Raw genomic sequence first — 23,551 nt, forward strand, 5'->3', positions numbered from 1 at the left:
AGCGTGACACGCGTGTGCTGCCGTGTCTCACCCCCCGCCGCGGGCACACGCGTGTTGTGCTCATGGGCAGGCATGTGCGTGGCTCCAGCAGGGGGGTGGGGACAGCGGGGTGGAGGGGACACTGGGGTGTTGTGGGGACACTGGGGTGTGGAAGGGACACTGTGGTTTGGTGGGGACACTGGGATGCGCGGGACGCTGGGTGTGCGGGGTGCTGGGGTGTGCGGGCTGCTGGATGTGCAGGGTGCTGGGTGTGCGGGATGCCGGGGTGTGCGGGATGCCGGGGTGTGCGGGGTTCTGGAGCACCCAGGGATACCTGCAAACCCCCACTCTCTCCAGCCACGTTCCGCCAGTGCCACCTACAGAGATGGGCCAGCAGAGCACCCACCCCCCTGTCCCCCCTCCCACGCACGGGGGTCCCCCCTGCAGCTTGCCCGAGGGGGGGACACACGCATCCATCACCCCAGCGCCCTGCAGGGGCCGGTAGGGGAGGGGTGATGGGGAGCAGCGAACTTTTGGGCAGAGGAGGGGGGAGCTGGAAGCACCAGGGTAGCACCCACGGAAGTGCTGGGTGCTGCCTGAGGGGTCCCCTGGATTCTGCATCCCCTTCCCGGGGTGAATGGGAGGGGAAGAGCAGTCCCGGACACCCGGGTCCCCGTGCCAGGGTGTTGCGGAGGGGTGGTGGGAGGGGTGTTGAGGAGCGGGGGTGGGTGCGGGGCGGTCCCGGACGCTTCGGGCCCCGGGAAGCGGTTCCGCCCCTTCCTGCGGAGGGCGGGAGGTGAGTGCGGGGCGGCCGAGGGGTCCGGGATGGAGCGGGGTGGGGGGACGACACCCGGGCGGGTCCGGTAGCCCAGTGGTACCGGTACCCGGGGGTCCCCAGTGCTGCTCGGTGTTTCCTTAACGCGGCTCAAGGGTCCCCAGTGCTTCCCGGCGTGTCCCCAATGTTGCTCAGGGGTCCCCGGGCCTGCCCAGTGCTGTCCGAGGGGGCTCCCAATGTTGCTCCGGGGTCCCTAATCTTGCACGAGGTCTCTAATGTTGCTGGAGTGTCCCCAGTGCTATCCGGGGGTCCCTAACGCTATCAAGGTGTCCCCAGTGCTGCTTGGGGGCATCCCCAGTGGTCCTTGGGGATCTCCAATGCTGCTGGGGTGTCCCAATGCTGCTCGCTGGTCCCCAATCCTGCCAGGCTGTCCCCCGGGCTCTTCGGTGGTCCCCAATTTTACTACGAGTGCCCCAAAAGATACCCGAGGGTCCCCAGTGCCGTCTGGGGGTGTCCCAGTCTTTCTCGGAGGTGTCCTCAGTGCTGCTCGGGTGTCCCCTCTGCTGTTTGGGTTGTCCCCAATGTCGCTTCAAGGATCTCTGGTGCTGCTGTATTGTCCCCAGGGCTGCCGGGTGTCCCTGTTTTTGTCCCCTCTCCCTGACCTGCTCTTGTCCCCAGGTCGCCATGCCCGTGGAGCCCTTGGTCTGTGCCGACACGGCCACGCGGTGAGTCCCGGTCCCAGGTCCCTCCCGGGTGCCACACGCTGTCCCCTGGCCCCGCGCTGACGTCGCTGACATTGTCCCCGCGGTGTCCCCGGGGTGGTGGCCCCTGTCCCTGCAGGGTGAGCTCCGTGCTGAACCGGGATGTGAAGCAGTTTGGGAAGCAGCATATGTTCGACGGGAGCGAGGAGACCTGCTGGAACTCAGACCAGGTCCTGGGGACAAGGACAGGGGAAGCTGGAGAGGTGGGTGGGTGTTGTGCGTGGGACACCCCGTGGACGTGTCATTCCTGCCCCCAGGGCACGTGCCAGTGGGTCACCCTGGATTTCCCCCGCCCTGTCAAGGTCTCCCAGCTCCACATCCAGTTCCAGGGCGGATTCTCCAGCAGGTTGTGCACCTTGGAAGGTGAGGGGGCGGTCTAAGGGTGGTGGGGGGTCCTTCTGCCTCAGTTTCCCCATCCTTGGAACCTAGAGCTCTCTGTTGTGAGGCTCAGAAAGCCAAGAGGGGCTGGAGCCTTGGGCTGGAGCAGGGAGGGGGGAGAAGGGAGGATCCAAGGTTCCTTGGGATGTTCTGGGTGCACCTTAGCACCTCAGCCTCCACCTTCTCCTCCCACCCAGGCTGCAGAGCAGGGGAGGAACTGGTGAAAAGATCCACCCTGTACCCCCAGGATGTCCATGCCATGCAGATATCCTTTGCCACCTCCCCAGCTGGGTGGGAAGGGTTTGGTTCTTCCAAGGCTTGGGGGAAAGTGGGTTCAGAGCCACTGGGGGCTGTGGAGGACCATGGGGGGGACAGCAGAGCTGCAGTTTTAACAACAACCCTGGCCTGGTGGCATTTGGCTACCACTGGAGCATCTCTGGACAGGGTTACGAGCCCCACGTGGGGCCCCTCAAGAGTTGGGTCATGGTGTCCCCCTGCCTAGTTTTTTGTTTTTTTTTTTTTTTTGCTCCTTGACGGATCCTACACAGATTCCAGGTGGAGGAGATGGTGCTGGATAAGCTGAAGATCACCTTTGAGGACAGCATGGACTTTTTTGGGAGGATTGTGGTCTACCACCTTGGGGTGCTGGGCGAGAGGCTCTAAGGCAGCAGCAAGGGACAGCATGGGAGGGGGAGGGGAAGGGGACAGCAAACGATGCCACAGGGGACACGCAGCCTCCCAGCTGCACCCCAGGGTGCTGAGAGGGACCCCTGGATGGCAGGGAGAGAGGGACAGCGATGCAGGGGCTTTGGGGGGACACAAAGATGGGACTGGGTGAATACATGATGTCCCAGCTGCAACGTGTTGGGGACCAGCTGGGGCTGTGCCACCTTCCTGGCTGGCAAGGGAAGGTGCTGGCCCAGTTCCCTTTGCACTTGCCCAGCAGCTGGTGCTGGGACCAGCAGCTGTGCCAGGCTGAGCCAATAGAGAGAGCTCCCCCATGGCTCCTGGGGAGTTTTATTTCCAAAAATGCAACACACAAAAAGCAGCTGAGCCCAGCCTGCCCTGAGGGTGTCCCTGGAGGGGAGAGCTGTGTTAGGCACCTCCAGGAGATTTTCCAAGGGGTTTCTGCCTCCTTCCTGTGCTCCTTGCCTCCTTTAGGTGATCTAGGAGCTCATTCCAGCTCCTTTTTCTGGAAGAGCTTCAGGATGTGATTTTCCATCACCTGTTGGACTGCCCGGAGAGGAGAAAAGTGAAACCTGGGGAAGCCAAGCCTGAGAAAAGCCCAGTTTTGCTCTGCCCCAGACCTGCTCACCATTTCCTACCTGTTTCCCAGCAAGAGTCTGGGAAAAAAAAAAAAAAAATCCTCCCAAGCCCCACCTTCCGTGGCCCGTCCACCCAAACATCACAAGGGGCAGGAAATTCTCTGCCTCAGTTCCTCTTGTGTGGTGGAAGGTCAAAAGAAAAAATGAAATTAAATTAAAAATTAAATAATAAAAAAAAAGGAATAAAGGAAAAACCTGGAAATTGGGACTCATCTGGAGGCAGGGAAGGGGGACAGGGGGCCACTTGCCTTTTTTGTGTCCCAGGGCCACTGCCAGATCCATGGGGGTGTAGCCAGAATCCGCCTCTGTCGTCAGGTCAGCACCACGAGCTGGGAGCAGTGAGTGGAGGTGATGGGAGAGGGGACCCTCCAAAGCTGTCCCTGACACCCCCAGCAGTGTCACAGTCCTGTCCCCAAGCTTGTCCCCCCCTTACCTAGCAAAGCCTCCACACACTTGACGTGGTTGCCACGCACAGCATAGAGCAGGGGGGTGCCCCCGTTCTGCAAGGAGAGGGAAGGGGCTGCCTCATTCCTGCTGCCCCCCCCACCCACTGGGATCCCCCTCCCCACCCTCTCCCTGGGGTTTTTTTCTTGGAGGGTCATTTTATTATTATTATTATTGTGGTATTTTCCTTGAATTCTGCCCTTTTGGAAGGACAACCCCAAGGCCTGAGCACCATCTCCTCACTCAGCATCCCCAAAATTATTCCCAAATTATTAATCCCAAAACTCCCCTGAGCAGGCAAATGAGCAACTAGGAGAGAGGCAAACAACCTGATCTTGCTGAAAAATCTCAAGGGATTTTTTTTTTTTTGGGGGGGAGGTATTTTACCCCCTTTTTGACTCACCCAGTGAGAGATTTTAAAAATTCTGCTTTTGAAAAATGAGGGATTTTTTTTTTTGAGAGGGGGGATGGGGGGGATTTTTCCCCCTTTTTGACTCACCCAGTCGTAGATGTTGATGTCCACGTTCCTCTCCAGCAGCATGGTGACAATGTCAGTGTAGCCACCCATGCTGGCCAGGGACAGGGCACTCTCCCTCTCCTTGGCCAACACATGGGGGTCTGCACCCTGGGGACAGCAGAGGTGTCAAAATCCACCCTCCCCCCCCCCCCAACCCAAACCTGGGTGTTTCAGGGGTGATGATCACCCAGCCAGGTCCCAAGGGGAGGTAGAGACAGCTCCTGGAATCCCAAAGCCCTTTTTTCTGGGTGGATTTTAATCAGCATCCAAGATCTCAGGTGAGATTCCAAAGCCCTTTTCCAGTGCTAGGAAATGAATCCTGAGAATTCCTCTTACTCAGCCTTTCCTAGCAGTAGTAGCAGCATCACCAGCCCTCTGCACCACCCATTGACTCTTTTGGTACTGATTTTACCTAGAAAAACTCTATCCAGCTATAGACCATTCCTGAACTTCCTGGACCTTCCTGAAATTCCTGGCTATCCAGGGCAGTGGTGGAGTCACCATCCCTGGAGGTATTTAGGAGACCCAGGAGTGTGGTTTAGTTAAGGATTTCTCAGGTTAATGGTTGGACTCGGATGAGAATCCCAGAATATTCCAAGTTGGAGCCTGAAGGTTTTTTCCAACCAAGGTAACTCTGGGATTCATCCCATCCTTTATTTCCTCTTTCCCTCTGGGGTCTCTTTGGTGCAGTTTTCCTGCTCACCCAGCACCAGAACCAGGTTTTGGGCTTTGCTCCTTGGACCCAGAAGGTTGGGGGACCTGGATCCTGCTCATCCCCAAGGAATCCTCAACCAGGAATTCATGGACCCCAATGTCACCTCCCTGAGGTGACAGATCACAGGTCAGATCACAGGTCCTAAACCTGATCTCAGAGGCCCAAAAACCAGATATTTGATGACAAAAAAATTATTGCTAACTGTAGGATAAGGTTTTTTTCACCCCTGACTTAGCTCCCAGCCCCATGGGGTCCTGTTTGATGCTACGGGGAAGGATGCTGGAGATGATCCCAGGAGAACTGGGCAGCCAGGGAGGGTTGGAAGGGAGAAGATTCCCATTGCCCAGGTTCTGGGGGATCCTCACCCATTCCAGCAGGTACCGAACTGTCTCGATCTCCCCAAAAGCTGCAGCCCAGAGCAGGGGGGTGAACCCTCTCTCATCAGGTTTGTTGACCAAGTTCTCACCTGGAGGAGCAGGGATGAGGATAAATAAACAGTAGGAACCCCCCCCCCCCATGCTCCCCCAGCCCCCCCTCCCACAGTAAACCCAGCAAAGGCTTGGAGTGAAGCCAAGGGATGATTAAAAAACCCAAAAATCAGTGTTAGGGCTTGGAAGGGACCTCTAGAGACCACGGGAGCCCAAACCACCCCAGTGTGGGGCACCCAGAAACCCTCCAGGGGGGGGTTGGAACCCTCCAGACTCCAGAACCTCCTTGGGCCACTTGTCCCAGGAGGGTTTGGTCACCTCAGGGTGAAAAAAAAATTATTTTATGCTGACTCAGAACCTCCTGTGCCTCAAGTGCCACCCCTTGTCCTGTGCCCCAAGTGCCACCCCTTGTCCTGTGCCCCAGGTGCCACCCCTTGTCCTGCCTTTGGTCACCACTTAGGAGCTGATTTCCTGACCTGATCCCAGGTACCTTTCTGGAGATGCTCCCTGAGCTGGCTGAGCTCCCCCTGGGCTGCAAGCTGGTGGATGGATAAAGCTGAAAAAGAGGAAAAATTCACCCAGCAGGACAAAAGGACTTCCCCAGCCCAGCACCCCCAGCAGGATGGGGGAGGTGGCAGCCTGGGGAGGAGACAAAAAGCGAGGAAAAAGGTGTAGCCAACACCTTCCTGCTCCTCAGCATCCCTGGGGAAGTGTCTGGGGTTGGTACTCACTGTCCAGGGTGGCTGGGAGGGCTGAGATTTGGTTGCCACGTTGCCTGTTGGTGAGGGTGTTGGAATGTTTCAGGGGGATGCCTGGTCCAGAGAAAGGAGAGTCAGGGATGGGGATGCCAGGAATAGGGACTGGAATAGGGATTGAGCTGCTGAGGGGAGGGGAAGGGGTGTGGGAGAGGTGGGGAGGGAGGTGAAGGTGTGGCTGGTGGAAGAATAGTAAAGAAAAATAAGAAAGAATGAGTTCTGGGAAAAAAGAAGAGAAGAGAAAAAAGAAAGAAAAGGAAAAGGAGAAGGAGAAGGAAAAGAGAAAAGAGAAAAAAAAAAAAAGAGAAGAGAAGAGAAGAGAAGAGAAGAGAAGAGAAGAGAAGAGAAGAGAAGAGAAGAGAAGAGAAGAGAAGAGAAGAGAAGGGAAAAAAGGAAAAGGAAAGGAAAGGAAAGGAAAAGGAAAGGAAAGGAAAGGAAAATGAAACGAAACGAAACGAAACGAAACGAAACGAAACGAAACGAAAAGAAAAGAAAAGAAAAGAAAAGAAAAGAAAAGAAAAGAAAAGAAAAGGAAGGAAAAAAGGAATTATTCCCTTGCAATGGAAGACCAATGGAAGATGAACCTGGAAATGGAATGAACCTGGAAAATGAACCTGGAAGAGGGGCAGGGTCCTTTTTTTTTTTCCCCTCCTCTTTCTTCTTTTTCTTCTTTTCTCTTTTCCCCTTCTTTTTTTTTTTTTTTTCTTTTTTCTTTTTTCTTTTTTTCTTTTTTTTTTTTTCCCTTCTTTTTCCTTCTTTTTTCTTTTTTTTCCTCCTTTTTTTTCTTTTTTTCTTTTTTTTTTTTCCCCAGCTCCCTTTATGGGATGATCCCTCCCCCCCAGCCATCACTCACTGTCAAGGGGGGGGTCCTGGCTACTCCTCTGCCTCTCCATGGCTGCAGGGGGGGGGCTCTGCTCCTCCTACAAAACCAGGGTGGCCCTTAGGGACCTCGCTCCCCACAACCCCCAACCCCCCCCCCATGGCACCATCCCCCCCCCCCTCCATCACTCACCCTCCCCCTGGTCCAAAATGTCCCGGTCTGGCTGGGGACACCCCGGGGGGTCCTTGGGGTCAGATCCGTTTTCACCCTTTTTGGGGACCTCCTGGGGGTCCCCATCACCCGGGGGGGGCTCTGCTGCTTCACCTTCCATGGGGAGACTGCCAGGGAACAAGGGGGGGGGAAAAGTGGGATGGGGGGGGAAAAGTGGGGGTAGGGGGGGGATAAAATTGGGGTGGAGGGGGGAAAAGTGGGGTAGGAAAAAAGTGAGGTGGGGGGAAATGTGGGGGGTGGGGGGCAAAAAAGTGGGGCGGGGGCGGAGGGAAAGTGGGGGTGGGGATAAAATTGGGGTAGGGGGAAAGTGTGGGGGCGGGGGGAAAAGTAGGGGGGGGAAGTGAGGGGGGGATGAAATTGGGGCGGAGGGGTAAAAAATGGCGTGGGGGGAGGGAAAGTGGGGTGGGAAAAAGTGGGGGGGGGAGGGAAAAGTGGGGGCCAGGGGGATAAAATTGGGGTGGGGGGGATAAAATTGAGGGGAGGGGGAAACGTGGTGGGTGGGGGAAAAAGTGGGGGCGGGGGGGAAAAGTGGAGGGGGATAAAATTTGGGGGGGGGGGGGAAGTGATGCGGGGGCGGGGGGTGGCAGCCCCCAAACTCCTGGGTGCAGCGTGGGGAGGGGTGGTGGTGTCCCGTTTGCCCCCTTTCCCCTCCGCTTTAAAGCTCCCGGTGTTATCCCCGAGCACCCGGGGGGCAGAGGGACCCCCGCATCCCCCCCCCACCCCCGCATCCTCCCGCATCCCCCACCCCGGGACCCCCCCAGGACCCCCCCTTTTTCCCAGCCCCCTCCTCACCCCCCGCATCCTCCGTCCCGTCCCGCCCCGTCCCGCGTCCGTTCCAGTCCCTTCCCGTCCCTTCCCTTTCGTCCTCCGGGTTCTGGCGGGGTTGGGGTGCGGGATCCGTGGCAGGGGGGGGACCCCACCCCCCCCCTTCCCCCCCTTTCCCCCTCCCCTCTCTTAAAGGGGCAGCGCCGTCGGGGGGGGGGGGAAGGGGGGAAAAGGGGAGGACCCGCTGCTCCCCTGATGGTTTCGGGAGACCCCCACTCCCCCCAAAAAACCCACCCACGGCTGTTTGTCCCCCACGGGACCCCACGCCCCCTCCCCACGAAGGGGAGAGGGTCCGGCGGCTGGGAACAGGGAGGGTCCCGGTGGCTCGGAAGGGGACACAGTGGGACGGGGGGGGGCAGGGGGGGCGGTCGAGGGGCTTGGATAGCTGGAGGGTGTGGGGGGGCGGCTGAGACCTTCACCCACCCGAGACCCTCACCACCCGTGACCTTCGTCCACCCGCGATCCTGCACACGCAGACCCCGAAACGAGGAGGGGGGGTGCGGGAAGGGACGCTCGTATTTTTAAGGATATTTTTAGGACATTTAAATGTTTTTAAGACATTTTTAATCTATTTTAAGCCACACACTCCCTTCCCCCCTCCCACCCGGGGCTGAGCTGCCCTGGGCCAGCGGGCACGCAGCGAGGTCGCCTCCGGGGCCCCCTCCCGTGGTGGGTCCGGGACTGGGGGGAGGGTGGGAAGAGGGGATGGGGGCGTTGGGGGGGGGGATAAATTTGGGGAGGAGAGAAATGGGGGGATTGGGTCGGAACCATGGGGCTGGGGGGGGGGGGGGGGCGGTGTGTTTCCAGCCGGCGCTGTTTTTGGAGGCGCTGCCGGAAGCGGAAGTGGCGCTGGGGAGGGATGGAGGAGCCCGAGATGCAGCTGAAGGTGAAGAAAGGTGGGACCGGGACCGAAACCGGGACCGAGAAGTGGAGGGGGGGTGGTTCAAGGGGTCCCGGCAGCCTCAGGACTGCGCGGGGCTGAGTTGTCCTGTCGCGACATGCCTGGAGTACCACAGGTGGAGTCGCGACATAGGCCCTGCGGGTTGTAACAGAGAGGAAGGCGCGACAAGGAGGGGGGGGGGGAGGTGACAAGGTGTGTGGCGAGGGGGTTTGAAAAAGCCCTGCAGCTACCAGAGGCGCGGGGTGTCGCGACACGCCGTGTCGCGATAGCAACCCACGGTTTGGGACAGGAGGGGGGGGGGGACGCCCCCTCCCAGAGCCCCTCCTGAAACCCTCCCGGAGTCACCCGGCAACGGGGGGGAGGGGACCGGGGGGACCATGGGGGAAAAGGGACCCGGGCGGGGGAGGAGGGGCCCAGAGCCCCCCAGAGGGTTCAGACAAGGAAAAAAAATCCCAAAATATTCCCTGGAAAGAGCAGAGCGCGAGCTCCCAGGGGCTGGGGGAGGGGCTGGGCTGGGTTTTGGGGACCTTTTCCAGGCTGGTTTTTCGAGGTTGTTTTTTATTTTCCATAATTTTGGGTGTTAAGGTTTTTTTTTTGGGGGGGAAGGTTGGGGGGTTTTTTAGGTTGTTTTTTGGGGTTTTTTTTGGGGGGGGTTTTTTGGGGGGAAGGGTTTTGGGGTTTTTTTGGGGGGGGGTTGGGGTTTTTTTTGTTTTTTTTAATGGTTTTTTTTTTTTTCCCCCAGTGACAGATAAGTTCACAGAGAGCATGTACCTGCTGGCCAACGAGCCCTCTGTGGCCCTCTACAGACTGCAGGAACATGTCAGGAGGTCCCTGCCAGAGCTGGCACAGCACAAAGTCAGGTTTTTTTGCTTTTTTTTAAACTTAATTTATTTCCTTGGGAGCTCCAGAGCTGCCAGAAAATCCCTTCTCTCCCTTGAAACTCATCCCTGATTCCCCAGCCTTGGAGCTGGGAAGAGGGAAATTGCAAATTCACCCCTTGAGATTGAGGGGGGAAATTAAAAAAACCAAAAAACTGAAATAATTTGAGTTGGGAGGAACCTCTAAAGGTTCAGCAGGGGAGATGAGGTCCCCCCCTCACCCTGAACAATAAAATCTTAAAATAATTTGGGTTGGGGGGGACCTCTAATTGTCCTGAGCCCCCCCTCACCTGGCTCAGGTTGCTCAGAGCCTCCTCAAATCTCCCCTCGGAGCTCTCAGCCCCTTCCTGGGAAACTTTTCCCATTTTTCCATGGCCCTCAGGCTTCAGAACTTTTTTCCTCCCATCCCATCTCCCTCCCCTGTGCTTTAAAACCCATTCCCAGGGAATGATCTGCCCCATCCAGGGCTGTGAAATCCCATACTGAGAGGTTGTTTTTGGGTTTGGAAATTTTGTTTTTGTTTTGGGCTTGGAAAAAAGCAAATGGAGGAAACTGGAGGACAAGGAATGCAGAGGGAAAGGATCAGTTTTTAGCTCAGGGGGTGAGGGGCAGCCCAGAAAGGACTTGGTTTTTATTCTTTTTAATTTATTAATATTTTATTTGAAGTATTTATTCACTGAGCTGCAACCTCCGAGCTCAGCTGCTGGGATCTGGGGAGCTGCTGGGTTTTCCCTTTCCTTAGAGCTTGTTCCTTTGAGCTGTTCCAGGTGCCTGGAGCCAGGGGGATTCTCCCTCCGAGAAAATTTCCCAGAGCAAAGCTCCAGGAGGTGACTTCCAGGCACCCTCCTCCCCCTGAGCCCTTCTTCTCTCTTTCAGTCTGACATGCAGAGCTGGGAGGAGCAGAGCCAAGGAGCAATTTACACCGTGGAGTATGCCTGCAGGTAACCCCCCAGGCAGAGGCAGGGCTTGGAGATACTCACTGGAGCCTCCCTGGAGTAAGGTTTGCTCAGCCTGGAGTAAAAATCCAACATTTGTGGCTGGCTCTGCTCCAGACTCAGTGATCTCAACCCCAGGTTGGTTAAATAACCCCAGGTTGGTTGAATAAAGCCAAGTTAGCAAAATAAAGCCGAGTTGGTGAAATAATCCCAAATTAGTGAAACAACCCCAAGTCAGCAAGACCAACCCAAAGTGCTTTATTTCTTCCCAGTGCTCTCCAGGTGCTCCCAATCTTTACAAACCCCCCCCTTTCCCCCCCCACCTTTTTTTTTTCCTCTCCCAGTGCCATCAGGAGCATGACAGCCAGCAGTGTGTACTTCAGGAGCATTGACACCCTGCTTAGACATGCCATAGCCCTGAAGGACCAGCTCAGTGCTGCTCAGACCCACAGGTACCAGGGCAGGGGACACTTCCAGGTCACCCCGAGGCCTGGCAGGGATTATTTCCCTCAGGAATTATCATTCCAGGGTTTTTTTGCCTCCCTCTCATCCCTCTGCCTGTTTGCTGAGGGGAAAATCTTGAGAAATCTTGAGGGGGTGTTTTTTTGGGTGGTGTTTGGTTTTTTGTGGAGCTTTTGGGGAGTTTCTATGGAGGTTTATGTGGGGGGTTTGGTTTTTTTTTTTGTTTTTGTTTTGTTTTTTGGGGGTTTTATGAGTTTTGTGTGGGGTTTTTTGGTTTTTTATTGTTTTTGTGGGGCTTTATGGGGTTTTGTGGATGGGAATATTGCTGTCCCCTCCCCCCTAGGTGCTGCTGCAGAGCCCACTACAAGCTGCCCTCAGGGAGTTTTGGCTCTGAAGCAGCCCCTGAGCTTTCAGAATTTTCTGCCTGCCCTGGTGTCCTTTCTGCCAGACTCTGTTTCTTTCCACAGCAGCCCTGCCCCACAAGCCAAGAACCCTCCAGCCAGTTCCTGATGTCAGACAAGGCTGCCAGCCCTCTGCAGCCTCCTCAGAGGAGGGAGAAACCTCCAGGGATGCTGCCCCAGGGGCTCTGCCTGCACCTCTGCTCCTGCAGGACCAAATCCTGGGGGTAGGAGAGCCTTGGGGGGAGCATTTGTGTCCTTGTCCCCATTTTACAGAAGGGAAATGGGCTAGATCTGCATTTGCTTGGCTTCTCCTAGCAGCCTGCCATCAATGTGCTAGTTGTTTTGGGGTTTTTTTGTTTTTTTTTTTCTTCTCTCTCTACCTCTTGGCCACAGAAATATCTCAGAAAAAAAAAAAACCCAACCCCAGACTTGGTCTTGCTTTCAGTATTTTGGAGATGTTTGTGTGAGGATGTAATGGAGACAAACTTCAGCTCTGTGCAGGGGGAGGTTTTCCCTCTGTGTGCCAGGGAGTTAATGAGGTTGCTTTTAGCGAGAACAAAAATAAAAAGAGAAGAAAAAAAAAATGTTCTGTCTAAAGCTGTTGCTCACTCAGGCTGGGGGGGTCTTGGATCCTGCTGGCTCCAAGTGGGTGGGGATTGCATAAAACAGGGAGTGTTTATTCCCCTGAGGGGGGGGCTTAAGGCAAAGGGGGGGGTGTCTGCACCCACAGGGGGTGGGGTTTGCATCCCTCAGAGGGTGTGTCCATGCAGGAGGGCGGGGCTATAACCCAAAGTGGGTGTGTCTGCACCAAAAGTGGGTTGGGTGTGCCCCAGATGGGGAGTGTCCATCTGAAAAGAGTGGGGCTTAACCTGAAAGGAGTGTGTCCCAACCCAAAGGGGGGGGTTTTGCATCATATAGCAAGTGAACAGTCTCAGGAGGGTGGGGCTTAATGCAAAGGGGGTGTGTCCATACCCAAAAATCAGGGTATTGCATCACATGAGGGGCATGTCCATGCACAGGAGGCCGTGGGTTAACCTGAAGGAGGCAAGTCCACAGAGATAAAGGGTGAGGTATGCATCACATGGAGTGTGTGTCCACTCCTAAAGGGTGGAGCTCAACACAAGAGGGGTGTGTCCACACCCATCACAGGCAAGCTTATTACCAGGAGGGTGGAGCTTAATGCAAAGGGGAGGGGTTTGCATCACACGGGGGGCATTTCCATGCAAACAAGAGTGGGGCTTAATGTGAAAGGGACCTGTCCTTTAAGTAAAGGGGTGAGTCCTCACCCAAAGTGGGTGGGGTTGTCATTACAGGGGGTGTGCCCAGAGTCAGAGGGGTAGGGCTATATCCAAAGGGCTGTGTCCACACCCAAAGGCAGTGTGGTTTTCATCACATAAGGGGTGTGTCCATGCCTGAAAGGGTGGGGATTACAAAGCTTCTCTCAGGAGGGTGGTGCTTAACCAAAAAGCTTTGCCTATGCATAAAGGGGGCGGGGTTTGCATCACACGGGTGTGTGTGTGTGTGTCTATACAAAGGAAGGGGGGGCTTAACAGAAAAGGGGAGTGTCCACACCCAAAGGTGGCAGGGTTCACATCCCACAGTAGGGGAGTCTCAGGAGGGCAGGCCTTAAAGTAAAGGGGGTGTTTCCACACCCGAAAAGGGTGGGGTTTTCATCATATGGGGTGTGTGTCTGCCCAAAAGGGTGGGGCTTCACCTCAAGGGGGTGGTGTGGTTTTTGCACCTTAGGAGGGCCTGCACACAGCAGCGGAACACAGCTGTGACATTTTAGGGTGCCTCTCTTTGGAGGGGGTGGGGTCTTTACAGAAAATGGGTGGTGTGCATGAGACCTGTAGCCAGGGGACATGTCACACATGGTCTGAGAGGGGACGGGGCCTTTACACCTGCGCATATGTGGTAGGAGCAGGGGATGATGTTCTCTGAAGGGCTCCAGCTGGGACTGGGGTAGCCCAGGTGTGGCCAGTCAGGTTGATGAGGGGGCTTTCCCAAGGGACTGTGGGAAGGGCAGTGGGGCAGGGCTCAGGGTATATAAGCCTTCACCTCTACTCTGGGGCTCAGTCTGCTCAGGGGTTGTTTTGTGCTTGGAGCTCTGCTGAGCAAGAGGAGCAGGGGTGGGTGCTGCTGGCTGGGCCAGTGGTTGTTTGCTCTGTCTTGGTATTTTTTTTGGTTCCCCAAGTAGTAACATCTGTAGTGTTCATCTCTGGAATGAGAAGGTAAGCAGAACATCCAGGGGCTCTTTGGAGGAGTTCAGCATTTTGTAAGAGGTGAGTGTTTACTGATGTGGGACTTGCTGGTGCTACTGTTGGTTGGCACTTGGTGAAGAGGAACCCTGTGGCTACAGGAACATCCCAGCCCACTGATGTGGCTTTCCTTGTTGACCATGGCTTCAGATGCCCATCCCTCTGAAATATAAGTGGAACCATGTGTGGAGAAGGGCTGGGCAGGGAGGGAGAAAGTTGAGATATTTCCCTGATGGTTTGGTAGTATCTCCTTTGGGTAGCTATCCTTCCCGGTTGTGTAACACACAAAAAATTCCCGGTCAAATTATCCATGTGTTTGAGATAGAAAATGTAATGGTATCAGTTAACAGTTGTACAAGTTACATGAATGCGGAAAGGAAGTGAAATAGTTGCCTATAGAAGTATTTAAATAGGATGTGTATAAACACGTGGACACCTCATGAGCAGATGGTGAATTTATTTTTCTACTTTCAGGAGTCATTTTTTTACTTTCAGCTGTGCTGTCTAAGCAGGATGCAGGGCCGCTACTGCTGCAGTGTGTCTGTAGGTCTCTTCTGGTACAAGTAGAGGCAGCCATACAGGGTTCTCTACCCCAGCAGTGGAATAAGGGAGGATGAAAGCTTTTTCTGCTCCCAGCAAGAGTGTTGCTTTGATGTTACGAATGTAATGATAAATCCTGACTAATAGTCTTCATCCATGTGTTTTAAGTACTGGAGTTACAGTGGGGAGGGGTAAAGGGCTGTGAGGGCTGTGAGGCTGTCTGGGGTAGAGGTGAGGGGGGAGTGTGGAACCAGGAGGGATGGGTGACATTTTGCTCCAGGGAGTCTGTGTGAGTGTATCAAGCTGATCTATAGGTCAAAGCAGATATTATATGTGTAAATGGGTATTTAAATGTTTGCTGGCTTGCTGTCAGACACCAGTCCTCCAGCAACTGGAAACAGCCTGTGAAGCAGCCAAACACACTCTCTATTTTGGACCTTTAGAAACCAGATGTCTCCCATTACTCAGCTGCGCTCTATGTTCTTTTTTGTCCTCCTGTAACTAGAAGCAGCCAGGCAGTCAGCTGCTCACTGTTCTCTCTTTTGGTCCTCCAGCAACAAGGGAAGGTGGGGCTTAATGGATAAGAGGTAATGGGGAAATTCTGATTGCATATAAGAAGTTCATTTTTCACCAGGTGGACAGTAAAAGATTGGAATGGTCTCCCAGGGGAAGTGGTAGATTCCCCCCATCGTAGAAAGTGTTAAGACATAGAATCCATAGTATGACGTAGAGGGATGGATTAGATGCTCTTTGAGGGCGCCTTCCAAGACGACTGATTAAATGAATCTATGAAGTAAGAGAGAAAACTGAGAGGTTTTGGCAAAGATCAGAGGATCTCCCAGATGGTGTGTTTCTACACTCGGGACAGTGGGGGTTCCTGGGGAGGAGAGGGACTCTAAATTTTTAACTTTCAGTTTGTCCGATTGCCTGAGACCAAGTTGTAGTTTTTTGTTAAAAAGATGGCCGACTTCCGGTAACGAGATGGCCGACTTCCGGAGACTCATTTGTAGTTTTTCGCTAAAAAGATGGCCGACTTCCGTTGACAAGATGGCCGACTTCCGGAGACTCATTTGTAGTTTTTCGCTAAAAAGATGGCCGACTTCCGTTAACAAGATGGCCGACTTCCGGAGACTCATTTGTAGTTTTTCGCTAAAAAGATGGCCGACTTCCGGTATTAAGATGGCCGACTTCCGGGGACTCATTTGTAGTTTTTCGCTAAAAAGATGGCCGACTTCCGGTATTAAGATGGCCGACTTCCGGAGACTCGTTTGTAGTTTTTCGCTAAAAAGATGGCCGACTTCCGGTAGCAAGATGGCCGACTTCCGGGGACTCATTTGTAGTTTTTCGCTAAAAAGATGGCCGACTTCCGGTATTAAGATGGCCGACTTCCGGGGACTCGTTTGTAGTTTTTCGCTAAAAAGATGGCCGACTTCCGGTATTAAGATGGCCGACTTCCGGGGACTCATTTGTAGTTTTTCGCTAAAAAGATGGCCGACTTCCGGTATTAAGATGGCCGACTTCCGGGGACTCATTTGTAGTTTTTCGCTAAAAAGATGGCCGACTTCCGGTATTAAGATGGCCGACTTCCGGAGACTCGTTTGTAGTTTTTCGCTAAAAAGATGGCCGACTTCCGGTAGCAAGATGGCCGACTTCCGGGGACTCGTTTGTAGTTTTTCGCTAAAAAGATGGCCGACTTCCGTTAATAAGATGGCCGACTTCCGGGGACTCATTTGTAGTTTTTCGCTAAAAAGATGGCCGACTTCCGGTATTAAGATGGCCGACTTCCGGGGACTCATTTGTAGTTTTTCGCTAAAAAGATGGCCGACTTCCGGTATTAAGATGGCCGACTTCCGGGGACTCATTTGTAGTTTTTCGCTAAAAAGATGGCCGACTTCCGTTGACAAGATGGCCGACTTCCGGGGACTCATTTGTAGTTTTTCGCTAAAAAGATGGCCGACTTCCGTTAACAAGATGGCCGACTTCCGGCGACTCATTTGTAGTTTTTCGCTCAAAAGATGGCCGACTTCCGGTAGCAAGATGGCCGACTTCCGGTAGCAAGATGGCCGACTTCCGGAGACTCATTTGTAGTTTTTCGCTAAAACAATGCCCGACTGCTGGTCACTGGTTGTATGTGAGGTAACAAGGGAAAAGTGTGAGTTTGCAGAGGTGAACAGCAGGGTGATTTGGAATAAACAGAAGAGGCTTAACAAAAGGTTTTGGATTTACGATCCTCACAAATAAGAAGAGGTCTCAAACATATCTTTAAACGGAGTACACAGAACTTGGAGCACAGGTGAGAAAATTACCAGAAGCAGAAACAACCTAAACTTTGAGAGTTATAAACGACTGGGACTCAATATTCTTTTAATAGTTTAATTAATAAAATTACAATAAGCAAAACAGCGCTGGGTGTGTGGGGAGTCTCCGCTCCACTCACGCACACGCCATAAAGTTTAATCTTTTAGCTTATATTCCATACCTTAATACATATTCATAACTATTCTAATACATATTCATGACTGTTCTAGGAATAGGCCGGATTATGTTTATTAGTTCTTGGAAGAGTTGGGCCTTCAAGGGCGCATGCCCACTTTGTCTCTGAGGGTCTTTTTTACCCCCCATCTGGTGGTCGTTGGATGAAGTCAGTGTCTGCCTCAGTTTCCCCTCTTGTTACCCTTCGATTCTGCACATGCATTCCTTCTCTTTTTCCTGTGCAACACTCTGCAGTCAGCAGTAAAACCACCTTAAATTCATGGCTATGTGGTGAGCAGCAAAATCATCTTAGATTAGCACAACAGGATGTACATTGTAGTGTTTTCAGGGTACAGAAACTGTGGATGTCTTGTTTCTTGTTCCCTTAAGTTTTGTAGTTACGCAAAGAACAGCTATATTTAATTCTAACAAATTCCTATGTTTGCATATTTCACAATGTTGAATACAGATATATTATTAGTACTCTCAAAGTTGCATTAGCAAACGCTTTATAATTATTTAACGTGAATTCACAAACACATATATTACATTAGCACGTTTATGGGCTGTGCTGGAACTAGAACAACTCACAATAGGACATAAAGTGGCTCTGTCTGCCATAATTCCTATCATGCAATGGGTCAAATGTATTCAAGATAGAGCCAATGTGGGAGCCTATGGTGTGGCTTCCTTCCACTAGCAGCTAGCCACTGCCCCCCATGAGTAATCAAGAACTAAACCCTGATTTTGCAGTCAAAAATAAATCTTGAATGAGGTTTGGAAAAAACCTTGGATCTATTAACTCATCCTGAGACAGCACATTTGGTTTACTGGGAGATCAGCTAAGTATATAGGAGGAAAAAGCTTGTGAAAGCAGTAGCTTACCCTCCCCATTCTGAGAATTTTTTTTTGAAACCATGAGAGAATGCAAAAGCAGCCAATATGCTGAATTGTCCAGGCAGATATTTTAGGTAACTACCAGTAAGATGTCTAGGGGGGATAGTTTAGGCAGCCCTATGATCTGACTTGGGCCCCAGCCAGGCCCTGGTTTCAGTTCTTAGGGGGCAAAAGACCAGATATTTTCACATGAAGAAAAGCTCAAGTCCTTTGGACTAGCAGCAACGGGATACTCGAAAAACTGGACCCTTTCTGGCATCCTCACCTACAAGAGGATGCAATGTGTAGGATTTCCCAACTGCTGGGAAGGGTTCTCTGTGTCCTCATAACAACCAGGGCTCCCCAGCAACCGCAGATCCAGACAAGTCAAATCATTACGGCAATTGGCGACACATCTTTCTTACTCACTATCGCTGCGCATGTATAGTAACAATTAGATGAGCTGCTGTGTTGTGCTTTGACTTTGCTATTGCACTTCAGTTTTGTTGTTCATTTCTGCACTTGTTCTCTTATAATTTAATACATCAGTAAATATAAACTAACTTCTTTATTTGGGTCCCTGTGTCTTTTGCGCTGACCCCACCCATCTGGCAAAATATTATATTAAGTAGTAGACCTATATAGACCTCAGGACACTCTCAACTGTCATTGAAATCCAGTAAAACCGTTGCCATGTGAAACACTAAGGACAGATTAATAGAAAAGCAATGCAGCAAGCCCCTCCCCACTTGAGAGTCAGATAAGTCCACAGGACATGGAGCTGGCAAAATGAAAGCTGAATTTCAGGAACCAGAGTTCCATATGGAGACCAGGAAGCAAATGGATCCATCTATTTGGAGATGGCAGCAAACCATCAGAACTTCAGGTGCAGACGGAACAACCAGGGAAATCAAAGGCACATGCAGAAAAGCCAAGCAACCAATCACCCTGGGGTAAGAAGCATTTTAAAGAAACCCTTTATACAACAGGTTGGGTGCACATCATGCAGACAAGTAGCGAGGTATTAAAAGGCAGAGATAAAATACACCAACTCTGGGGCTGAAGGAGAGTATGAACTCCGCTTTACTGCCAGGGGCAAAGACCACATCCAGCCACACCCAGGGTCCTCTCTGAGGAAGCATTCAGAAAGAGATGGGGGTCCAGTCTCCCCCTCAAGACTCTGCCAGAGGGTCTTCCTGGTCTCTTCTTCAACATTATTGCCCATCAGAGCCCTCTCATTCAGGGCACCGCTCCTTATGAGACTATCCTCACGCTGCCCCACACCCTTCAATCTCTGTGGTGCTCTTTTTAGCTCTCTTACTGAGAATTCTTCTTCAGGCTCTCTTTGCACCCCAGAACCCTTCCTTCATTTGTTGCGATCTTAGACATCTGTTCAGTCACTCAGTCCCCGAGGACATCTGTACATCAACTGAACACATACAGTTTTTCCTCATGTCCCAGAACTGCCTTTTACCTCTCCCGTAGCACACTTCTCTCACCACCACACCTCCAGAGGCCAACCTCACACCACCCCGGTCAGCATCCCACAGCCACCTTCCAGCTCCGTTGCGCATTTTACGCCTTTTTTGCTCCACAAGAACTTCTTAAGATGCCATCTGTCATTCAGTTCCCAGCATCCCAGGGACACCTGTACTCTATACAAGTCCCCTCCAGCAGGGGCAGACTGCTGCTTCTGCCCCTCAGCTTTCTTCAGTATCTTTGATCCAAAAATGACCCCTATAACAGAACAGTGCCTTCCAGGTTGCCTTTAGTACGCTTTTAGCTTTGTTGCAGAGCTCTCACCCCTCTGAGTCTTTCAGGGGACTTTTTGAGTCCATATCTGTGACCCACCCTACTTGTTCTTTCCTCTCTTCTGTCTAATCCAAGCCTCCAAAAGCCTTTACTCTCTGTTAAAGTTCCCTGTGGGTTGAATTCTTACCTGGTCGTGTTGTTGAAGTAACAAGGAGAGAGAAAAAACCCCAAACTCCTCAGGCAGCATCCTGGAGTTTCTCTGCTTGTCCTGTAAACTGAAGAAAGAGGAGAAAACTGACTGCTTCTCCTCTGGCTGCTTCTATACCTTTTGGTAATTGCCACCTCCCCTTTCCCAGAGGGCTGTGGGAGAGGCTGTGGGTGGTGCTTGTGGTATATAAGCCTCAGCCTTTGGCTAGGGGCTTCAGTCAGCTCCTGGGCTTCTCTGAGGTCAGAGCTCTTCTACTCCTGTAGCTGAGGGTAGCTGTTGAGCTGTCTGGGCTGTTTGTGAAGACTCTTCAAGGTAAGAACTTTAGAACCACCAAAAGGTAGAGCTCTTTATAGCAAGAATATGGTTGCATGCATGTTTTGTTTTTTTTTTTTTTTAATTGCAGTTGTTGATGAGGAAACAGAACTGCAAAAACATGCTCGTCAGCCACCGTGGTTTTCTTACTGGACATAAATTTAGACCCACAGCCCTCTGAAAGCTAAGTACAGGAACTTGGTTGCAGAGGGGCTAAGGCTTGTAGTTGCAGGAGGGGTTTTGACGATGGCATCTGGGTGACGGCTGTCTATAATCAGCCCCCTTTGAGTGGGAGAATAGAGTATGATACTTTCCAGCACAATGCTAGGGTAGGAAGGGCAGCTCCAGCCTTGGCGTGTGGGGTTGTGTGTTTTCTGTTGTCCGTCTTTGTTGTCTTAGAGCTTCCTCAGGCCTTGATGGTCCTCTGTGTCCTCACAGAGCAAGTCCTGCATCTTGGGCATGATCCCTGGAAAGCCTTTCCTGCTCAGCACGTTGCTCATCAGCAGCGTGTTATTCCCCACGACGAGTCTAAATCGCGGATCGGTCTCTTGACTTGGAAGTTTCTTGATTGTCATCTTCTGAAACATCATTGCCACCTGCACCAGCATCATCTTTGGTCATGGATTTTCCCAGAGTGGGACTTTGTTCCCCGCATCCTTGCATCTTCAGGTCTTGAAGCCCAGGTTCTTTGGCATCCCTTGATTCAGCCCCTTGTTTTGCCGTTGCATCGCTGTAGGTCTTCTTGCCAAACAGTCTTGGATCCCAGAGATATTCTTCTTGCTCAGTGTTCTCTTGAGATTGAGTCTCATGATTTGCAGGGCTGTGTCTCGAATTTGTCTGAGTGTTTGGCTTGGAGCTGCTCTTCCCAGTGTTTGTTGGAAGAGTCGTAAGTGAGTAGTTCATCTGTTGGGCAGTGTTCCAGTGACTTGTGTATCACCGTTTTTCAGATGCCGTGTGACAAGGATGTACATGAAAGAGCGGGAGGAGAGAAGAGCACCATCCAAAGGTTAGTCAGGGTTTGGTGTTGGACTGGAGGTCCCTCTCCTGGCTACCTGACCACATTATGGTTTGTTTGTCCTTTTGAAGGGGAGAGCAGCCGAGGCAGCAGAATATCTGTTCCAGAGGTGGCTCTGGCAAGGTGAGCAAAGTCTGGTGTGCAGAAGGAGCAGTTATTTCTCGGGTATTTTATTGCTGTTGAAGGCATTGGCGTCGCCTGTTTTTTGTGTTTTCCAGGTGTCCTCCAAACCTACTTTTGGCTCCCCACGAGGATGGCAGGCAGCAGATGGGTGAGAGGCTGAGGTAAAGGGGTAGGAGGTGGACATCACAGTGGGCTGCCTGTTGTTGGAGGCACTACCTCAGCATGTGCCTTTTGCTTTCACTTTTGCAGCTGCCACAACCATCCTTGGAGGGACAAAGACACACATTTAGGAGCGGTTGGAGAAGGTGAGATGGTGGTGGGCTGGGTCAGCCATGTATTTTACGTCAGGCCACTTAAATGTTTTGTTTTGGTTTTGCAGGCGCTGTGCGTGCCACCTTTGGAACCGGATCGGCGTTGAAGTTGAGCCGAGTTGGTGGCGAGGGGTTCATGGGGCTGGTGACTTCTGATCAGCAGAACAGGAACTCTTTCTCTTGGCGTTTCAGGTGGCCCAAGCAATGGTGGCAATGGCATTCAACTCTGGAATGAGAAGGTGCGTGGTATACCACGGGGCTTCCTTGTGGAGGTGAGTGCAGCGGAAGCAGCGTGCGTTGGCTTAGGTGGGACTTGGGCCAGCGCTCTTTGTGATCTGTGGGTTGTTGTTTTATCCTTTTTTACGTATAGGGGATGAAGAGGAACCGTGCGACTGGAAATACATCCCAGTCAGACACTGTGGTTTTCACTACTGACCGTGGCTTTGTGGTGCTATCCCTCTTGAAGATAAGTTGATGGCCCAGGAGTGGTTGGGGAGGGGCTGAGCAGCAGAGTCGAGGTTGGGAATTGCAGGTGGTGTTTTGAAACTAGTGTAGTGGAGAGGGCTGTCTGGGAGCAACCCCCTTTGGATGGGTGAAGGGAACAGGATACTTTTCAGTATGATTCTGGCATGGGCAGGGCAGCTCCAGCCTTGGTGTGTGGGGTTGTGTATCTTGTGTAGTCCATCTTTGTTGTCTTAGAGCTTCCTTTTGATGGTCCTCTGTGTCCTCACAGAGCAAGTCCTTCATCTTGGGCATTATCCCTGCAAAGCTTTTCCTGCTCAGCATGGTGCTAATCAGCAGCATGTTATTCCACACGACGAGTCTAAATTGCAGATGGGTCTCTTGACTTAGAAGTTCCTTGATTGTCACCTTCTGAAACATCATTGCCAACTGCATCAGCATCTGGACTCATTCCCCACATCCTTGCGTCCTCAGGTCTTGAAGGTGGCTTCTCGGGCATCCGTTTCTTTGTTCACTCGCTTTTCAGGCGCATTGCTGTAGGTCTTATTGCCCAAAAGTCTTGGATTCCAGAGTCCCTCTTCTTGCTGCGAGTTTCTTCTTGAGTTCAAGTCTTGTGACTCACACGGCTGTGTCTTGGGTCAGTCTGTGCATGTGAGGTGTTTGGCTTGGAGCTGCCCTGCCTGCTGTGTAGGATTAGGGACCATGAGAAGTGCCACAACCTGACCAACTTGGTGCTGAGCAGCTTCCCAGTGATTTGCATATTCCTGTTTTTCAGATCCCAGATGTCAATGACCAGCAAGAAGCAGATGGAGGAGGAGAGGAGGCTGCCATCTGAAGGTTGGTCAGGGTGTGGAGTTGGTGGGAAGGTGCCTCCCTTGGCTACCCAACCACGTTATGGTTTGTTGTCATTTTGAAGGTGGAAGCGGCGAGCGAAGCGGGCTACAGGTACTGGAGGTGGCTGTGGCAAGGTGAGCAAAGGCTGGTGGGCTGAAGGAGCAGTAATTTCTCAGGTGTTGTATTATTGGTTGGTCATGAGCATGCCTTGTTGTTTGTGGGTTTTTTCAGGTGCCCTCCTAACTTCATTTTGGCACCCCAAAGAGATGGCAGGCAGATGGGTGAGAGGCTGAGGTAAAGGAGCAGAAGATGGACATCACAGTGGCCTGATTGTTTGGGAGCAATATCTCAGCATGTGCCTTTTGCTTTGACTTTTGCAGGTGTCACACACAGTGCCGGAGTGACAAAGCTGTGTCTTGAGGAACAGTTGGAGAAGGTGAGATGTATTGACATCAGCTCTCTTAAATGTTTCCCTTATTTTTCAGGTGCTGTGCGTGCCACCTTTGGAACCAGATGAGCATTGAATGTGAGCTGGGGTGGTAGAGAGTGGGTTCATGGAGCTGGTGAGTACTGATCAGCAGAACAGTAACTCTTTGTCTTGGTCTTTTAGGTGCCCAAAGCAGTGGTGGCTACAGCATTCAACTCTGGGTCAAGTCTTGTGGCAAGGAGGTGAGTGGAACTGGGTGGGGTTCTTTTGTGGTGGTGGGTGTAGTATAAGTGGTTGTTGATGGCTGAAGTATTGGTGACACTGTTTCTGATTTTTCTTTTTTTTCTGATTGCAGGTGATGTAGAGGAACATGCCCGTCAGACAGCGTGGTGCTTTGCTGGACATAGATCCAAAACCACCAGCCCTCAGGA

At 52.3% G+C, this 23,551-nt stretch overlaps 3 protein-coding genes and 1 long non-coding RNA gene across 6 annotated transcripts; 3 read left to right on the top strand and 1 right to left on the bottom strand.

The window, feature by feature from the left end:
- Positions 1 to 724: 724 nt before the first annotated feature.
- NR2C2AP (nuclear receptor 2C2 associated protein) lies at positions 725 to 2,800 on the top strand. Of its 2 annotated transcripts, XM_030466493.1 has the most exons (6): positions 725 to 775; positions 1,433 to 1,479; positions 1,595 to 1,685; positions 1,773 to 1,878; positions 2,091 to 2,158; positions 2,440 to 2,800. In XM_030466493.1, exons 2-6 carry the CDS (start codon positions 1,439 to 1,441, stop codon positions 2,554 to 2,556), a joined length of 423 nt encoding a protein of 140 aa, XP_030322353.1. In that variant the 5' UTR covers positions 725 to 775; positions 1,433 to 1,438; the 3' UTR covers positions 2,557 to 2,800. The 2 variants fall into 2 exon arrangements, with proteins under 2 accessions (XP_030322353.1, XP_030322352.1); XM_030466492.1 differs by lacking the exon at positions 725 to 775 and having other exon boundaries at positions 839 to 1,479; positions 2,438 to 2,800.
- Positions 2,801 to 2,995: 195 nt separating this feature from the next.
- Positions 2,996 to 8,036, bottom strand: RFXANK (regulatory factor X associated ankyrin containing protein). Its single transcript, XM_030466494.1, has 9 exons — positions 7,921 to 8,036; positions 7,090 to 7,235; positions 6,054 to 6,134; positions 5,813 to 5,878; positions 5,260 to 5,360; positions 4,162 to 4,287; positions 3,652 to 3,718; positions 3,467 to 3,547; positions 2,996 to 3,126 (listed from the first exon to the last, which is right to left on the bottom strand). The coding sequence occupies exons 2-9, from the start codon at positions 7,226 to 7,228 to the stop codon at positions 3,068 to 3,070; spliced, it is 720 nt and encodes a 239-aa protein (XP_030322354.1). The 5' UTR covers positions 7,229 to 7,235; positions 7,921 to 8,036; the 3' UTR covers positions 2,996 to 3,067.
- A 706-nt stretch (positions 8,037 to 8,742) lies between these two features.
- On the top strand, positions 8,743 to 12,114 carry BORCS8 (BLOC-1 related complex subunit 8). 2 transcript variants are annotated; one of them, XM_008497725.2, is made up of 5 exons: positions 8,743 to 8,849; positions 9,597 to 9,709; positions 10,609 to 10,673; positions 11,012 to 11,119; positions 11,597 to 12,114. In XM_008497725.2, the coding sequence occupies exons 1-5, from the start codon at positions 8,813 to 8,815 to the stop codon at positions 11,637 to 11,639; spliced, it is 366 nt and encodes a 121-aa protein (XP_008495947.2). In that variant the 5' UTR covers positions 8,743 to 8,812; the 3' UTR covers positions 11,640 to 12,114. The 2 variants fall into 2 exon arrangements, with proteins under 2 accessions (XP_008495947.2, XP_030322267.1); XM_030466407.1 differs by having other exon boundaries at positions 11,600 to 12,114.
- A 10,695-nt stretch (positions 12,115 to 22,809) lies between these two features.
- Positions 22,810 to 23,103, top strand: LOC115599838. The gene is made up of 3 exons (XR_003988638.1): positions 22,810 to 22,827; positions 22,925 to 22,987; positions 23,074 to 23,103. It is a non-coding gene; the product is annotated as an uncharacterized LOC115599838 (long non-coding RNA).
- The last annotated feature ends 448 nt before the right edge of the window (positions 23,104 to 23,551 follow it).

This window comes from Calypte anna, chromosome 28 (genome assembly GCF_003957555.1).
Source record: "Calypte anna isolate BGI_N300 chromosome 28, bCalAnn1_v1.p, whole genome shotgun sequence".
Taxonomy (NCBI): Eukaryota; Metazoa; Chordata; class Aves; order Apodiformes; family Trochilidae; genus Calypte; species Calypte anna.

What these genes read in the sequence shown, in the direction of transcription:
- BORCS8 (XM_008497725.2), top strand. Translation starts at nt 8,813, where the DNA reads ATGGAGGAGCCCGAGATGCAGCTGAAGGTGAAGAAAG. An exon ending in CAGAGCTGGCACAGCACAAA is followed by an intron (nt 9,710 to 10,608) that starts GTCAGGTTTTTT and finishes TCTCTCTTTCAG; the next exon opens with TCTGACATGCAGAGCTGGGA. An exon ending in ACCGTGGAGTATGCCTGCAG is followed by an intron (nt 10,674 to 11,011) that starts GTAACCCCCCAG and finishes TTCCTCTCCCAG; the next exon opens with TGCCATCAGGAGCATGACAG.
- RFXANK (XM_030466494.1), bottom strand. Translation starts at nt 7,228, where the DNA reads ATGGAAGGTGAAGCAGCAGAGCCCCCCCCGGGTGATGGGGACCCCCAG. An exon ending in GTGTGTGGAGGCTTTGCTAG is followed by an intron (nt 3,548 to 3,651) that starts GTAAGGGGGGGA and finishes CACTGCTCCCAG; the next exon opens with CTCGTGGTGCTGACCTGACG. An exon ending in GGCCCTGGGACACAAAAAAG is followed by an intron (nt 3,127 to 3,466) that starts GCAAGTGGCCCC and finishes CTCTCCGGGCAG; the next exon opens with TCCAACAGGTGATGGAAAAT.
- NR2C2AP (XM_030466492.1), top strand. Translation starts at nt 1,030, where the DNA reads ATGTTGCTGGAGTGTCCCCAGTGCTATCCGGGGGTCCCTAACGCTATC. An exon ending in CCTGCTGGAACTCAGACCAG is followed by an intron (nt 1,686 to 1,772) that starts GTCCTGGGGACA and finishes TCCTGCCCCCAG; the next exon opens with GGCACGTGCCAGTGGGTCAC. An exon ending in CAGGTTGTGCACCTTGGAAG is followed by an intron (nt 1,879 to 2,090) that starts GTGAGGGGGCGG and finishes CCTCCCACCCAG; the next exon opens with GCTGCAGAGCAGGGGAGGAA.